Below are 11546 nucleotides of genomic sequence, written 5' to 3'. Positions count from 1 at the left end.
GCTGCGGCAACTGATCGACAATCTTGAAACGTGGACACTTGTCTATTTTTATCCCGGTCTGAAAAGAGGATGAAGAGTGCGCTCCCTTGCTCACATGCACTGATGCACAAAACATTCAACAGCCGCGATTGCCTACCTTCAATCGTTCGATCTCCTGTTTTATTATTTTCATTTTTGTTTCGTTTATTTTTATCCCTTAAGCTCCACGTGATTATTTGTCTGTCTTTCGTCTTCGAGCATATGCCTAGCTGCCTACCGACTGTTTATTCTCTCTCTCTCTCTCTCTCTCTCTCTCTCTCTCTCTCTCTCTCTCTCTCTCTCTCTCTCTCTCAGATTTGGTGTTACTGAAATATTTATCCATTATTATCGGAATCGAAAATCATGTGTCCAAAATTTTATTTGTCCATTGTGTCAACAATCTAAAGAAGATGAGGTTCACTTTGAGCTGCATTAATGTCATCGGCGAATAAAAGATTTTCAAGGAGTTCCCTCTATATCTGTGTAAAGCACTCAAAAGGAGAATTAAAGTGTATATATGTTACATCATGAAGAATTTTTGAATGTATGACTTCAGCATTTTACTGTATATCCCCCTTCAAAGGGGCTGTGGCCTCAGTATATGAATAAACCATCTCTCTCTCTCTCTCTCTCTCTCTCTCTCTCTCTCTCTCTCAGATAAGATTGATATATAATTATGATGGATTAACCAAGGTGTTGGGAACGTAAGCGCTTTTTTTTCCACAGATGTTTTGCAACACACTTGTTCATCGATCGTGGGTGGCAAAAATGGAATACTCACATTCAAAACCGCACCGGTAGTTATCATAACTAATTTATATCGACAGTTTAACTTCAGTGCTAGCGGCACTGCATTCTAACACAAATGAAAATGATTCAGATTTGGTTTTATTGATATTACTGTTTATCGTCTGTGTCATATGGAGCTCATACTGAAAGTAAACTATTTTGTCCATTGTGCAAAAACACTGATACGTGAAAGTGAAATTCATTCTGTGTTTTGTTGTACGGCCCTCGGTGGATGATCTGATCAGATCAGAGATCACTGAATTACTGGATTCGATCCTAACTATACAGTTTTGCAGACACCCTTCTGTTTTCAAACTTATGTTGCTATTTTGAACTGTGCGATTGAAGATGTTGACAGCCACTGGATCTGCCTCTGATCGTAGAACTCATGAGGTGTTTCAGATTCGTTCTCTCAGGCTATCAGTTGTAATTTCTGTTTTAGTTGACACCCCCACCCCCACCCCATCCCCTGTGTGTGTGTTGTATTTGTGTGTGTGTGTGTGTGTGTGTGTGTGTGTGCCGGTGTGTGTGTGTGTGTGTGTGTGTGTGTGTGTGTGTGTGTGTGTGCCGGTGTGTGTGTGTCCGGCACTGATGAATGTGTAGATACAATTTCTTTCTTTAATCTAAAGTCTTTTCACTTTCGAGTGATATTAGAGTAGATGCATGTGTGTGCACATCGATGGAGTCTCCCGTCGGACCGACGGATGAGTACTGAGGCAGGCAGGCTTATCTGTCGGTGTGTGTCCTCATATGGGAGAAGAGGCCGATTCTGGATGCGCAGCACTTCCCACAGGTGTTGCAAAGGAAACATCTCCAGAAGTTGAGCCCTGCTTCCTTCGCTCACGCTTCTCCTTAATGCCACTAGAGCACAGCATCCTCCAGCGAGAGCGGTCAAGGACATCAGTTTCCCAGGAAGCGATGTCTATGTCACAGGCTTTGAGGTTTGTCTTCAATGTGTGCTTGAAGCGCTTGCAGGGTCTTCCAAGTTTGCGGTGGCCTTCCTTCAGCTGGCCAAGAGTATCTTCGGGATCCTGCTGTCTGTGCACATAAGTCAGTGTAAATTACGGTCCAAATTAGGCCGCCGGATCGAATGGTATGGCCAATCGTAGAACAGCCGGTTTAAATCAACGAACACCGATTCCTTTCTTGTTGGTATGCGTGTTTGTCAAGAGCTACCTGAGGTCATTTGACGTTCGATCTGCCGGTGTACATGGTGACTGACCCAGGAAAATGCTGGTGACCATCATGATTATATTCCACATGAAATTTCCGCTCTTTGAAACTTCCTCGCGTTAATACAAGAACCTATGGTGAACGTTCTTTCTTCTTTGCTGCTCCTCACATCTGGAACAACCTTCCTTATCATATCCGTGCATCTGATTCTATTTCTGCTTTTCGCTCATCACTTAAGACTCTTTTTTTTTTTAAACCTATCTATAAGTTCTCTCAGCTTCCTTTTCTCCAACACCACCCATGTCAGTTCACTTTGGATGTATGTGGAGTGGGAAATGGAGAGTGTGAGTAGGGGGAGGGTTTTTTGAGAAAGAGTGGCCATGAATGTTTTATGTTACTTCAGTGTAATATTATTCTTTCAGGTAAAGCGCCCTGAGCTCTTAGTGAGAAAGGGCGCTATATAAATGTACAGTATTATATTATTATTATTATTATCCTCTTCTTCTTCCTTTTGGGGCTGAAACTCCCACGCCAGGTTAACTTCAGTGACTGAACTCGTATGTAGGCTACACGAGTGGGCTTTTACTGACGCCTATGACTGTTTTTACCCCGCCATGTAGGCAGCCATACTCCGCTTTCGAGGGTGGGCATGCTGGGTATGTTCTTGTTTCCATAACCCACCGAACGCTGACACTGAATTACAGGATCTTTAACGTGCGCATTTGATCTTCTGCTTGCGTATACACACGAAGGGGGTTCAGGCACTAAGCAGGTCTGCACATATGTTGACCTGGGAGATCGGAAAAATCTCCACCCTTTACCCACCAGGCGCCGTTACCTGACCGAGAATCGAACCCGGGACCGAGGCACAGATTGACTGAATGTCCAACGCTTTAACCACTCGGCAAATGTGCACGTCTAATTATAATATGTGCCCCGGTTAACCGTTCGGCACAGAGGTCAGTGACGTTTCTGTATCAAGCCTTGCAATGGTCGACACGACAAGCTGGCCACTGAATGACTGACAGAGAAACAGCCAGGAGAACACAAAATAATTAATTGATCAATGATGGTGTGGAGGAATGGGCTGTCTTTTGGAGCATAGCGACGGATCCGGCATTTCCATGTGTCGAATTATCATCATGTAGGTACATATACCTACTATACTTTTTTTTTTATAAACTAACTGGAGAAAATGAGCTGTGATGTTCAGTTTAACGACGTCCATCAAACAGATCATGATAGAATATGAATCCAATATTCAGTAGTCAGTGTGACACTGACAATTACATGATGTTCAGCATAAAATGATAACGGATAAAAAGGCATAATGAAAGAAAAAGAGTATACAGATAGATACATAGATACATAGATACATAGACAGATAGATACATAAATAGGTTTCAACTCTTCTGATGCCTGTTGCGACGTTAATTGTTTGGGCATTTTTTCTTTCTTTTTTTTTTCTTTTTTTTCTTCTTCTTCCTCTTTTTCTTCAGGTCGAAGGCCTGCCTGTCGAACACGTTGTTTATTCATGAAGCGTTCAATACAAACAACTGTGGATCATGTTATGCATGTTGACCTAGACTGACCTGAATCACCAGCAAAATGGGTATCTCTATCTGTCTGTCTCTGTTTTGACTCTCTCTCTCTCTCTCTCTCTCTCTCTCTCTCTCTCTCTCTCTCCTCCCCTTCAAAATTTCATAGGCAACCCTCCTTGTTCAGACTGTATTCACTTATGTCATCCACTAAGGAACACGTCAATACACAGCTAGCAATTTACTTGTATAAAGCCTTAAAGATTAGAAATACAATATGCAGTTGAGTGTGTGCTAGTTTTCCGCTTTTTTGTTATTATGTGTGAATAAGACTAAATGCAGACTGTTTTTCTCATTTTCAGGTTACAACTGTGTTATGTTACATATCTGAATATATTACCTCTGTAATGTTTGTTTACACCACCCCTTCATGAGGGGCCATGGCCTATATTGAATAAAACATCCGTATCCGTATCTCTCTCCTCCCCTCACTCTCTCAGGTCTTTTTGTCTTAAAAAAAAAAGAAGTCAACCCTTCAATAGCAACATTAATATTATAGCTAATTCTGATGAAGTCGCATGCCTGGTTGTCAAGACACCTAGTAATAATTGTTAATTCCTTCAGTATTTGTCACTTAACTGCAAAATAACCTTGGACTATGCCGTGCATATAGACCTTGGCCTGGAACTAAATCGCCTGCTATTAAAATAGGCTGATGATTGTCTGAATTAAGGCGTCAGTCAGGCCGCAGTTCAGGTTATCTTAGTTGTCCCAGCTCGGAGATGAGTTCAATACAATAGTTCAATGTAATCTCTTTTCATCATCAATATGCCGGTATTGTTAGACGGATAACTCAAATCAAATTCTCGTATGATGTAGGCTACTCTGAAAAAAAAAGCCTTTGCCACTTTGTCTATGTCTATGTCTTTGTCTGTCTGTCCGACTCTCTCTCTCTCTCTCTCTCTCTCTCTCTCTCTCTCCCTCCCTCTCCCTCTCTCTCTCTCTCTCTCTCTCTCTCTCTCTCTCTCTCTCTCTCTCTCTCTCTCTGTAGCCGCATTGTCTTGCATACTCTACTATAACCTTCAATTCAATTCAATTCAGTTCTCTCTCTCTTTCTTTTGCTGCGCGCGTGTGCCGGTGTGTGTGTAAGAGAGAGAGAGAGAGAGAGAGAGAGAGAGAGAGAGAGAGAGACAGACAGACAGACAGAGATAGAGAGACAGAGAGAGAGACAGTGAGAGACAGAGACAGAAAGAAAGAGAGAGAGAGAGAGTATCAACTGAATGTGTATGAATCAGCAGCACATGATTTTTAGTCTGTAGTGGCTGAGATCCGTACAGCTGTGTATGCTTATATTGCTCTCTCTCTCTCTCTCTCTCTCTCTCTCTCTCTCTCTCTCTCCTGTGTACGTGCTTGCGTGCGTGTGTGTGTGTGTGTGTGTGTGTGTGTGTGTGTGTGTGTGTGTGTGTGTGTGAGAGAGAGACAGACAGACAGAGAGAGAGACAGAGACAGAGTGAGAGAGAGACTACCAATTAAATGTGTATGAATCAGCACCACATGGTTTTTAGTCATAGTGGAGATCGTTGTCAGTACAGCTGTGCATGTGTACATGGCTTCGGCTTGGAATTGATCCACACACACACACACACACACACACACACACACACACACACGTAGACACACACACACACACACACACACACACACACACACACGCACGCACACACTCATGTCACAGAAAGCTACACATTGTATGTTACTTTAATCTGTTAATTAATTCGTTCATTTATTTGCTATCAATATCTGGCAGTTCACAATCGACACCATTGTGAACATTTCTTGTGTATTGTTGTATTCGCTCTTCTCTTCTTGTTAGCATTATAAGGCCCATAATTATGTACGCAGCCGCAGCCCGGCATGCACGCACATGCCTTCGTTCTATAATTAGATGTCTTTTCACTTTGAGTGATATTATACATGTCACGTATACGTGTGTGTGTGTGTGTGTGTGTGTGTGTGTGTGTGTGTGTGTGAGGTGGAGATTGGTGGTTAGATGCGGATTATACAGAGAGAGGAAAAATCAAAACAGCCTGAGCAGTAGAATCATGAACCTATGAATCATGAAAGTATGACAGCGATTAAAAAAAAAAAAAAAAAAATTAAAAGGAGAAGAAGAAGAAAGAAATGAAGCAAACAAACAAATGCGGTAATATCTCCAGATTACATTATAGGACTATGTAATGGGGTTAGGGTTAAGGTTAGGGACTCAGCAATTTCGATTAAAAGAATGTGCACGCATGCGTGCGTATGTGTGTGTGTGTGTGTGTGTGTGTGTGTGTGTGTGTGTGTGTGTGTGTGTGTGTGTGTGTGTGTGTGTGTGTAAGTGTTGTTGTTGTTGTTGTTTTTTTTAAAAATTCATTGATTATTAGATTCGTTGAAAATATGTGGATGACAGGAAGTTGTTTTGAGGATGTGTGTGTGTGTGTGTGTGTGTGTGTGTGTGTGTGTGTGTGTGTGTGTGTGTGTGTGTGTGTGTGTGTGTGAAGTGGTCTGGAAGTAGTACGTGCAGATCTACACTGCAGTAATCGTCCACGCGTCCGTCAGTACTCAACTGTGTGTGTGTGTGGTGTGTGTGTGTGTGTGTGTGTGTGTGTGTGTGTGTGTGTGTGTGTGTGTGTGTGTGTGTGAAGTGGTCTGGAAGTAGTACGTGCAGATCTACAGTAATCGTCCACGCGTCCGTCAGTACTCAACTGTGTGTGTGTGTGTGTGTGTGTGTGTGTGTGTGTGTGTGTGTGTGTGTGTGTGTGTGTGAACGTGTGGGCGTGCGGTTGCTGTGATTAAGAACGAAATAATGTCAGGGATGAGTCCTATTTTCACAGGTGCTGTTTGCTCATAATTATGATTACGATATGGCGATAATGAAGGGTTATCAACACCATTGTGTTGCCAGTAAAAGTCTCTCTCTATCTCTGTCTCCTCTCCTCCCTTCCTCCCTAATTTTTATTTTGGTTATCTTTTTTTTTTTTTTAATACATCTGGTGCAGCGTATATAGAACAGTCCACGCGCTTGTGTGTGTGTGTGTGTGTGTGTGTGTGTGTGTGTGTGTGTGTGTGTGTGTGTGTGTGTGTGTGTGTGTGTGTGTGTGTGTGTGTAAGTCCATGGACACTGAGTGGTTTGTGTCACAATATTTCACATGCGCAAGTGCAGTGGGTTAGTAATTCTAGTGGCAGTGAGGTAGCAGTTCTAATGGCAGTGGAGTAGCAGTTCTAATGGCAGTGGGGTAGCAGTTCTAATGGCAGTGGGGTAGCAGTTCTAATGGCAGTGGGGTAGCAGTTCTAATGGCGGTGAGGTAGCAGTTCTAATGGCGGTGAGGTAGCAGTTCTAATGGCAGTGGGGTAGCAGTTCTAATGGCAGTGGGGTAGCAGTTCTAATGGCGGTGAGGTAGCAGTTCTAATGGCAGTGTGGTAGCAGTTCTAAAGGCAATTGGGTAACAGTTCTAATGGCAGTGAGGTAGCAGTTCTAATGGCAGTAGGATAGCAGTTCTAATGGCAGTGGGGTAGCAGTTCTAATGGCAGTGGGGTAGCAGTTCTAATGGCAGTGGGGTAGCAGTTCTAATGGCAGTGGGGTAGCAGTTCTAATGGCAGTGGGGTAGCAGTTCTAATGGCAGTGGGGTAGCAGTTCTAATGGCAGTGGAGTAGCAGTTCTAATGGCAGTGTGGTAGCAGTTCTAATGGCAGTGGGGTAGCAGTTCTAATGGCAGTAGGGTAGCAGTTCTAATGGCAGTAGGGTAGCAGTTCTAATGGCAGTGGGGTAGCAGTTCTAATGGCGGTGTGGTAGCAGTTCTAATGGCGGTGTGGTAGCAGTTCTAATGGCAGTGGGGTAGCAGTTCTTGTGGCAGTGTGGTAGCAGTTCTTGTGGCAGTGGGGTAGCAGTTCTAATGGCAGTGGGGTAGCAGTTCTAAGGGCAGTGGGGTAGCAGTTCTAGGGCAGTGGGGTAGCAGTTCTAGTGGCAGTGGGGTAGCAGTTCTGACAGTACTATCCCCACCCCCACCCCCACTACCACACCACCACCACCCCCACCACCCCCACCACCACCACCACCTCCACTGCCCACTACATATAGTACTCACAGCGCTTCTCCTGAAATACGATGGTAAACAAGTAAAATGCGAAGACTGTCGATCTGCATCGGTCACTCAGCACGGTGCCCCTGTGGGACTGACAGCCAGACAACAGAACATCTGCTGCAGTCCTGCCCCCTTCCATGAGGTGCTCAGGAAGAATAGGTATTGACCTGGCCCAACTCAAGTGACGGCCCAAGAGATCTACGGCTGTGCAGAGGACTTTGCTGCGTCAGTACAGCTGTCTTCAGTCATCGTTGAGACTGCATGGGTTGTCCATCTGACCAACGAGAAGACGAACAAGCCTGGTTAAAAAAAAAAAAAAAAAAAGAAGAAGAAGAAGAAAATTCCAAAAGAGTTAAGACTCCTCTCGGTTTAACTTAACAATTGTATTGAATTAAAGTACTGCGGTATTTGCTTTTGAAAAGAACCCATACCGTTTACAAGAAATTCCCTAAAGATTGTACAGGTCGCCATAAGGTCTATTTCTTCATGTAGTCTCCCTAATATGAAGCTATCGTAACATTGTTGGGCAGGGTTCTCAAACGTTTGGTTCAGAATGAAAAAGCCAAAGGCTTTGGCTTCCCCGGATAGCGCAGGTGTAGCGGCGTAGCAGTGAAGGGCAATAAACCACAGGCCAATAACTGAACTAAAGGGGACCATACAAAATGGTCTCCCTTGGGATGAAGTACAGCGCAGACAGCCGTTATTAATGCTGAGAGGGGAGACCCATGGTCGACCTGAGCGGTATGCAACACGCACACACACACACACACACACACACACACACACACGCACATACACACACAACCATACACACACACGCGCGCGCGCACGCACACACACACACACACACACACACAGGAGTTTGAAGGCGAAACGAATATGAGTGTGGAGGTGAAACAACCCTGCTGACAATGAGCACGGAAAGAGGAGGACCTGGGCCCAGTGGTTAGAGAGAACAAAGCGTAAGCGAAAAGGGCATTGGCGAAACTGAAGCGTGGCACCCTCTATGTCTGTGTCTGTGTTGAATTTGTGTTGAGTGTGTGTATTGCCAGTGTTCCTATCTGTTAGTCGAGTAAATAAAACGAAGTGTTACCAATGTCTGAAAGGTGCAACGCTTTACTACAAAGATATGACGATTGCTACGGATCTGTTTATTCAGAGCGCACACGTGTGTCTGTCTCTTATCTGTGTGTGTGTGTGTGTGTGTGTGTGTGTAATAATGTGTGCGCGCGCTCGCGCACGCATGTGTATTTACAAACATGATTGCCATTAATTTTGTCTTTATTCTGAGAGCGCGCATATGCCGTGTGTTGTGTGTGTGTGAGCACGCCGCGCCTGTGAGTTTATGTATGTGTGTTTGTGTTGGGGTGGGGGTGTAGGTGTGTGTAAGTACTCGTTTTCGTGTAATGTGTGTGTGTATAGGGGAAGGGGGCCGGGTGTGTGTGTGTGGGTGTGCCTCCTGTTGTCATATACCTTACAGTTTTATGACAGTAAAATATAACATATTATATTCCACACACACACACACACACACACACACACACACACGACTCAATGTTTTGTTTTTTGTTTTTTGTTGTTGTTGTTGTTGTCGTTTTTATTTCATCACAGAGCTCATCCACCGGTCATCATTTATTCTTTCATCCGTGTTTTTGAAAATCTTAATTTGTCACCACATTACGATGAGTCATTCACACACACACGAGCGCACACACACCTGTATAGACATGTATAGATATGCACAGCTTTATATCAATACATAGGAAAGGGTGGGGTGTAAGGTGTGGGAGCGAAAGAGAGAAGAGGGAGGGGGTGGGAGATGAAAGGAGGGGGAGGAGGAGGAGAGAGAACACTGTTTTCAATTTCAGTAGCTCAAGGAGGCGTCACTGCGTTCGGACAAATCCATATACGCTACACCACATCTGCCAAGCAGATGTCTGACCAGCAGCGTAACCCAACGCGCTTAGTCAGGCCTTGAGAAGAGAACACTGAAACACTGAAATGTGTAATGTCATTAGCTGTAAAGCTCTAGTGACACAGTAGGTACAAATCAGAACAAAAATGGTGCGAAACAAATAAAATGGAACAAAAAAGGAAACACTTAATTAAAACAAACTAAACCACTAAGGGAGGAGGAGGAAGAGGAGGAGGAGGAGAGAGAGAGAGGAGAGAGAGACAGAAGGCGGGGGAGATCTTCGGTATTGACGAAGCCATTACCATGGACATTCGTTCAATATAAGAAACGATCAAGAGCCAGCATGAATGATATGACACTCCACACTTTAGAGAGGAAAAAAAAAGTATGTAATTTTCAACCCACCCACGCACCCACCCACCCACAGGCACACGTACAATCTCCATTTTAACCCTCACTACACCAACCCAGCCAGTTGGCAGTGTTGTGTGGGGTCTCTCAGCAATATACACGGTTCACAAAACGTTAATCAAGGACCGCTTGGGAGCTTGCACTGTTTTCTTCTATTCTTGGGGAACATAATTATAGTGAAATGATGCTGAATGTTCGATCACAAACAGCATACAGCTAATGTAATGAGTATCACTACTATCGCTTTCTTGCACGTGCCCTTCCATTCTTTAAAATGAAAAATAAAATAAAATAAAATTTTAAAAAAGCCATCTTTATAGAAACTACTGAATAACTCTTACATTTTTGGCTAAATTCTCAGACGCATTTTTCAAGCTGTTAATGACGCACGTGTGCCTTAAACAGACGTTAGTGAATTCAGTAAGAGACCAGTGGCATTCAAATCATCTGTCTCGATCTTTCATTCATTTTTTATCTTTTTTATTTTTATTTTTATTTTTTTTTTTTACATGGCTATGAAGTGGTCCTTAACTATTTGTTGCTCGATTTATATAACACACTGTTGTGTCATAGCTGACTTCGCGTTCTCTCTCTCTCTCTCTCTCTCTCTCTCTCTCTTTCTCGATCTTTTCAGCAGTCGTGATCACTTTGCTGTCCAGTGTATCCAATGAAAAAAAAAAAACAATAATAAAATGAATAAATAAAATAACGGGTCAGCTTTTCGATATTTTCATTTCGTCCCCCCCCCCTCCTTCCCCTCCCCCCACCCCCCTACACTTTTTTTTTTTATCCATTTATGGTTCATTTTCTATTTTCTTGGTTTTGTTTCATATTATTTTCTTTCATGTGAACTTTCATATCATCTTTCTTCCACCAAAATTATCATTGTCCTTCTTGTTATCGTTGTTTATTAATTTGTTTTGTTTGCCAACTATCACCCTACCCCCAACCTTACAAGTCTCGTTTCTTCCTTCCCCAATACCATTGCTGTTTTGGGGTTGTTTTTTTTTGGGGGGGGGGGGGGGGTTGTGGGTTTTTTTTTCCTTTCTTTCTTTCCGCCACCAATATCCCCCACCCTAACCCCATCCCAGGTTTGAAAGACTAATATTTTTTTTTCTCTTTCCCGATATCATTGTTGTTGTTTTTCGTTTTTATTTCTTTTTCTTTTTCTTTTCTTTTCTTTTCTTTCTTTCTGTCACCAATATTCCCACCCCACCCAAACCACACCCCAACCTTTTCAAGCCTAATCGTCTGCTGTTGTTGTTGTCCTTTCTTTTTTGCCACCCATGGTTCACATGGCACTGTAGCTGTTCTTCTTGGAGACGGTGTAGCACTTATAGCCGATGAAGGCGACCAGGACGATGCCGACCACCAGGGCCACCCCACCGAAGAAGGACGCCACGTCGAACTTCCGGCCGCTGCTTCCGTCGCCCGGCGCCGCTGTGGTGGTGCTTCCGGTCGGCGTGGACATGGAGGAAGTGACGTTACCGGAAGTGGTGGTGATGTTGGGGTTGTTGGTCGTGGTGATGTTGGGGTTGATGGTGGTGGTGATGTTGGGGTTGTTGGTCGTGGTGATGTT

At 43.7% G+C, this 11546-nt stretch overlaps 1 protein-coding gene across 1 annotated transcript in view; it reads right to left on the bottom strand.

Annotated features, from left to right (window-relative positions):
* Nucleotides 1-10981: 10981 nt before the first annotated feature.
* The window catches only part of LOC143282717 (uncharacterized), a 6118-nt gene continuing 5553 nt past the window's right edge, over nucleotides 10982-11546 (bottom strand). Inside the window, exon 3 of the mRNA XM_076588432.1 lies at nucleotides 10982-11546. This exon is cut by the window's right edge and continues 260 nt beyond it. Within this exon, the coding sequence (XP_076444547.1) occupies nucleotides 11259-11546 (288 nt within the window). The 3' untranslated portion in view covers nucleotides 10982-11258.

The sequence above is a fragment of the Babylonia areolata genome, chromosome 6, assembly GCF_041734735.1.
Source record: "Babylonia areolata isolate BAREFJ2019XMU chromosome 6, ASM4173473v1, whole genome shotgun sequence".
Taxonomy (NCBI): Eukaryota; Metazoa; Mollusca; class Gastropoda; order Neogastropoda; family Buccinidae; genus Babylonia; species Babylonia areolata.
The sequence above is the reverse complement of the archived record's forward strand: the minus strand, read 5'-3'. Positions and strand labels throughout refer to the sequence as shown.